The sequence below is a fragment of the Urocitellus parryii genome, chromosome 3, assembly GCF_045843805.1.
Source record: "Urocitellus parryii isolate mUroPar1 chromosome 3, mUroPar1.hap1, whole genome shotgun sequence".
In the NCBI taxonomy this organism is placed as follows: Eukaryota; Metazoa; Chordata; class Mammalia; order Rodentia; family Sciuridae; genus Urocitellus; species Urocitellus parryii.
The window spans coordinates 11,601,063-11,606,682 of NC_135533.1; the positions used below are offsets into that span (position 1 = coordinate 11,601,063).

The following is a 5,620-nucleotide window of genomic DNA, read 5'->3' on the forward strand; positions in this document are numbered from 1 at the left end:
CCAAGAAGCAGGGAGACCTGGCTGCCCATCATGACTCTGCCTTCCATTGGTTCTGAGTTTGGGGGTTACTGCCTTTCCTCTCTGTGAGAATGGCTCTTTTCTTCCCTGCTTCTTCTTTTTCCTTTCTTTATTCCAAAGGGTATGGGGTGGTAAGAACCATGAATTTCCTTAATAAAGTTTCTTTGAAAGGTTAAGATTCTAGAAACTTAGGGTATTCTGGGATTTTCAGGATAGATTTTGGAGGAAAGACACAACAAAACATGGAGAAGCTTGAACAGTTTATTTTACAGACCTCAACAGGAACCCCAGCCAAGCTTACTTGGAGAAAAGCACATGGGTGCTGGTGGACACAGAAGGGGTTTCATTAACCTATGAACAGGTTACGCACAGTGTAATATCGGTTTGCTTCATTGGGAACCACTGAAATATCTTCAACACAGATATTTTTCTCATTAATTATGTCAACCACTATTGCAATTTTTGCAGTCCCTGGAAGAGATGAGGACAAAGATCATTTTCCCCAAATCATTTGCAGATTGATTTCCCTTCTTAGTCTTTCTCATGCAGTGTTTCCATTTTAGAGCCTGGGCTTTGTCCCCATGGACTCCCCCTGGGCTTCTCCTTCCCAGCCACCCCTCCATTCCTCCCCCTAGAGCTTATGCTGAACATTTGTTCCTGGGCTTCCTCACTGGTGGGAGAATAACACCTTCCTTGGACTACACTTATACTTACTGTTGGTCTGAAAGTCCCAGAAGAAGGTTACTGGATTATCTTCACAGAGGCAGCGGGTAAATTTGTAGTTGAAGGAACCTTCAATTTGGGGGTTGCTTTGTAGGTGAGCTTTAATCTTGTGGGGAAAGAGGACTCAGTGTTAGTCTGGGGAATGGGAAGGGGAGGGAAAGACAGAGAACGAGAAGATGCATGTGGGCTACAGGCATGCAGGAGCCCACTTATGTGGTGTCCATTCATGGGTCAGTCAGTGTTCTCCAGTTTTCTCTCCTCAAGTCCTCAATCTCCTGCCTGAGAAGTATGGGTGTGAGACTCAGGAAGGGAGAGGAAGATGCTATGACTCCAGGGGCAAGGAGAGCTCATCCCAGGGCTGCCATTCAACAGAGAGCAGCTTGCTTAGATTATAGCTGGAGCTTGGGGAATTGACTTGCATGAAGTTTTGGTCTGTGACCCAGTGAGACAGCATCCTGGCTGCTCAGGTGTACATGTCAAGGTACATGTCAGGCCTTCCCAGCCCTGAAGCTTCCTCAGATACCTGGAAACTCCACCTTGAATAATAATTCTCCCCCTTGGAATGCTGCTGAGAACACCAGGGCGGTGGGGTGTCCTGGTGTTTAGAGAAGCCTATACTTGCCTTGTTTACTTTAAAAAAAATCATATTTGCAATAAAATATCATCATGAATGGAAATTTCAACACTTCTATAATTGTAGCAAAAATATCAGAATCCAGTGGAATTCCAGCATAGCATGAATAAATGACATGTTGTCAAAGACCAGCACAGTTTAGTGGTCTTTATTCAAGCTGAGCAACAACATCCATCTCAGACAATGACTTCATAAAATGAAATCTAATATTATTTATATTCTAAATGTATTTTTTCCAGCTAATGTATTGGTAAACACATATATCACTGTATCAGAACTTCTATTGTTGTAATTCAATATGGTAGCTATCCTGTATCATCCAATGCACTTTATGCAATTAAAAGCAATTTTCTGATAACTATTTCATACATTTTATGAGACCAGTTAAATAGTCCATAACACAAAAATGCTTAATTTTTTTGATTAACCACAAGTATCTTTAGCCTTAAAGTCTTATATGATCTGTATATTCAAGTATATAATTATAGGAACAATCTACTGTGCTTTGATTCTACAATAAACAAATGTGAGACTAATATAAAAAATTTAGTTGTAAAAGTATTATATTTGATAGAAAATTAGGAGGTGTAAATTTTAAATTTATATAAACAAATTATATTTTCCTAACAGTATAAATATATAGAGATGTTTTTGTAATTATATTCTTTTTTAATTGAAAGCTACAAACAAAATTGGTTGACTAAGCTGATATAATTTGCTTTTACCTGTTTGCACAATTACTCAGTCTAAGGAGTTCCTTGTTTTTATTTGCACTTGGGTGGGTTTTAAAGGTCACTCTCTCTATTGTACTAACAAGATGCTTAAAAGCATAATTTTATTGATCATAGCATTACATGTCTTTTTATTGATTTAAATACACTTTATTACACCTGTCCCTTCTTTAGGAGTGAAAATAGACTTTCATTAACTATCACCACCATAAACTACCATTGACACAAAAATTTTATGCACGCATTAAGTACTCGTTTTCCCCTTTCTCATCTTCAGTTTTGATTAAACAAATCACAAATTTGAAAACTATGACTCAGGCTCCCTCCCATCCAATTTAGCATACAGAGCTCAGATTCTCGGAATTCAAATAGAAAAACTTTGACACAGTAGTTGGAATGTTCTGCATTTTCAGATCAAGACTCTTTTATCAGAATAGAGATATTTCCAGAATATATTTAAATGAATAGCTATCCTCATGCTCCCAATTTTGTGTCCTATTTAATCACTATCCTGAAATATCACTCAAATCAGGAAACTCATGTTGAAGGGAAATACAGAGTGAAGTAGTGCTCTAACCCCAGGTTGCTCAAAGTACTGTCCTTGGAATACAGCTTCTGCATGCTCTGGAGTACCTGAGAAATCCAGAAGTTCCAGCTTCTCTCTACACCTTGGAATCAGAATCTGTCCTTTGACAGGATGGCCAGGTGAGTTTTAGGCTCATCATGATTTGAGAACTTCTGTTCTACTGCAGTCTAATCTACAAATTAGACTTCTCTCCAAGAAATGCTGAACTGGGAAAAAGAGGACAATCTGTGGAGTGGAGGGTGGGGCCAGAACAAGAGCCAACTTTTGGTGACTTGAAGCAAAAGAGCAGAGGAAGGGGGAGCGAAAGGCAGACTTGGCTCAGGGCTCACTGGAGATGAGGCACCATGCTCTGCAAGTCCTTCTGTTCCATGCCTCAACCTACTGCATGGGGTTGCAATCAGTCCTACCAAGAACCCTCTGTCCAGGCTTCCATCCCAGACCAGGAATGCTCAGGGCCTTGGAGGAACTGTGACTGGTTCTCCAGCAGCTCTTAGGCTTTGTTTTTTCTTTTATTTTCCTTCTTTGTCACTTCTGTTTTCTTGTTTGTATTTTTTTTCTTATTCCTTCCTCTCCTTTCTCATCTTCTCTAAACCTCTTGGGATTAGAGTTTCCTTATGTCTAAAATGAGAATGTTCATCCCACGTTCCCACAATTGTTCTCAGTCTCAAGTAGCCAAACTTATGAGGAGGTTAAGTATATCCGGCAACACAAAAGTGAGAGAGAGAGCAATTCAATTTTGTTCCTAATAAGAAGTAAGATTTGTCTGGAGGTCCCTCCTCAGGCCTGTACTTACCACCATGCATTCTCTCAGTTCTGTTTGAACTTTCAGTTTCAAAGTGACTTCTTCATTTGCTCTTGCTCTCTGTGGGAAATCCACATCAAAATCTATCACCTTACGACTGGTTCCCGGAAGAGAAAAACAAGGAACAGAGATCATAGACTTGTCATGGGAATGGCGGGAGATGGTGGGGTTGGATGAACTGCTTAGCATTAGAGCCCCAGGAATTTTTGCCTGTGGGTGGGTTTGGATATTGTGTATGGACTTAGTTTCATTTTGAAAAGCAACTGGATTCTACTTAAAATAGATCATCTTCCATTTTATTTCCATTAACAAAAAAGAACAAGTTTACAAAAAGGAAAAAAAAAAGAAGATTCAAGTACAATACCACACGTCATTTACTAATAACATCCTACAGGTTCTGCTGCTTATCTGCTGTGGGATGGGAGAGGGGAGTCACCCTTAGGAGAAGACAGCATAGCCACAGAATCACATCACTCCAGCAAACATCTCCATGCACTGGCTTTCTATGACTGTCCTGAAAGATCCTCCTTCTTTGTTCTGGATAGGGTCCAGCAATTAGTATTTACTTAGTTCTTTGGAACTCGAGCCCCAGGAAGTTTTAAAAATCTATAGGAAGGGATGTACAGATTTCCTGATTAGGAAAGAAGCCCTCCCTAAGGTTTCTCTGTGGAAGGAAGGGCTTGGCTCACATGTTTTCCAGAGCTTTGTTGAATCCCAGTTGCAGGCACAGGACCAGGAGCAGGGCAGCAGGGCCAGCCCTGAGTGGCAGCTGGAGAGAGCGCATGCTGAAGGAGGCAAAAGGTGACTTCCCAGAGGAGTGGTGATCCTGGTGTCCAGCACACTTCTTATATGTAAATCAAGGAAGAGGAGGAGCTGTCAGGTAGGTCCACGAAGTGATTCACCCAATCCTACTCCCTACTCATGATCTTTCCTTGTTGAGCTGAACTTTGTTTGTCTTCCTTATTTTCTCAGTATCAGAGCTTCTCATAATGGCGCTTGCCTGGCTTAAGGACATGGTTCTGTCCCTTCAGGGTCTGCAGTGAGGTGTAGCCCCTGGCCCATCCCTACTCTCTTGTTCTCTGCAGGCAGAGATCCAACTGTGCTGGCGGAGTCCGGGCCACTAAAATAGAGCACATGGGCTTGAGTACTCTTCTATTAGGTTCAAGAGTAGATGTCATCCAAACAGTGTCTTGGAGTGATAGGGTGATCAGGGCTTGCTAGGGACCACCAGCACTCACATAGAATGAGAACTAGGGAAGAGGGAGACTGCTCTGGGGGATAGAAAAGTGCCACCAGATTAAGTTCATGGAAGGGTAGGTGGGGAGTGGTCCATATAAAGATGTCTTGTGATTTTTAATTCCTTCTGAATTTCAGGTGTAGTGGTAAATGCTACAGATGACCAAGATCTCAGATGCCCCAAAATCCTCAGTGCAGGAGACTAATAAACCTTGTCATTTGATACAATTCCTGAACATTTGGCAGTTAGCATTCCCAAACAGACTGTTTGGCATCAAGGTATCTGTTTGTTTCCATATTGACTTGGCCACTTTCTCATACTTGTCTTGTGGCATAAAACACACAGGAAGAGATAATGGAAAGGACTTCCTCCTCTGGAACAACCCATGTCAGGGGAAGCCCTGGCCAAAGTGTTCTTCCCAATGGATGATGGGGAGACTCTCTTACTGACAGTGGCACTTTGTTATTTCTCTTTAATCAATTAGATCCTTACTTTAGTCTATAATTTATGAATTGTGCTATTTGCTCCTATCCTCCACATTACAGGAGCCCAGGAATATCCTTTTGGGCACAGGAGTGAAAATCCCCATTCTAGGAGTTATCTGCATATGTTGCTACAGCTGGCATTCAGAATTGAAGTCTGAATTCCAGTTTCTGGATGTCTTTTAAAAGTTTCTCTGTCCTGCTTGCTGAGCTCCTGTGCCTCCCTCCACATTCTTGAACTGGGAATGGTTGATGTCATTCTTCATTGGTAACTGCAGCTCTTGTTGTGATTGCATGCTTTCTTTGTTCCTGTTCCCTGAACTCAAGGTGGAACTTCATTACACCTTGCCCTGGTCACAGTGACCTTCCTTCATGAACATTCTTTTATGTCTTCATTTTCTTTACAC

At 41.4% G+C, this 5,620-nt stretch overlaps 1 protein-coding gene across 1 annotated transcript; it reads right to left on the reverse strand.

Moving 5' to 3' along the window:
* Positions 1-364: 364 nt before the first annotated feature.
* Positions 365-4,278, reverse strand: Pip (prolactin induced protein). The gene is made up of 4 exons (XM_077795891.1): positions 4,184-4,278; positions 3,486-3,591; positions 733-847; positions 365-489 (listed from the first exon to the last, which is right to left on the reverse strand). The coding sequence occupies exons 1-4, from the start codon at positions 4,276-4,278 to the stop codon at positions 365-367; spliced, it is 441 nt and encodes a 146-aa protein (XP_077652017.1).
* Between the last annotated feature and the right edge of the window lie 1,342 nt (positions 4,279-5,620).

Excerpts from the sequence above, each read along its gene's own strand:
- Pip (XM_077795891.1), bottom strand. The coding sequence starts at position 4,278 with ATGCGCTCTCTCCAGCTGCCACTCAGGGCTGGCCCTGCTGCCCTGCTC. Across the intron at positions 3,592-4,183 it reads AACAAAGCTCTGGAAAACAT|TCGTAAGGTGATAGATTTTG; the intron begins GTGAGCCAAGCC and ends TCCGGGAACCAG. Across the intron at positions 848-3,485 it reads AACTGAGAGAATGCATGGTG|ATTAAAGCTCACCTACAAAG; the intron begins GTAAGTACAGGC and ends TTTCCCCACAAG.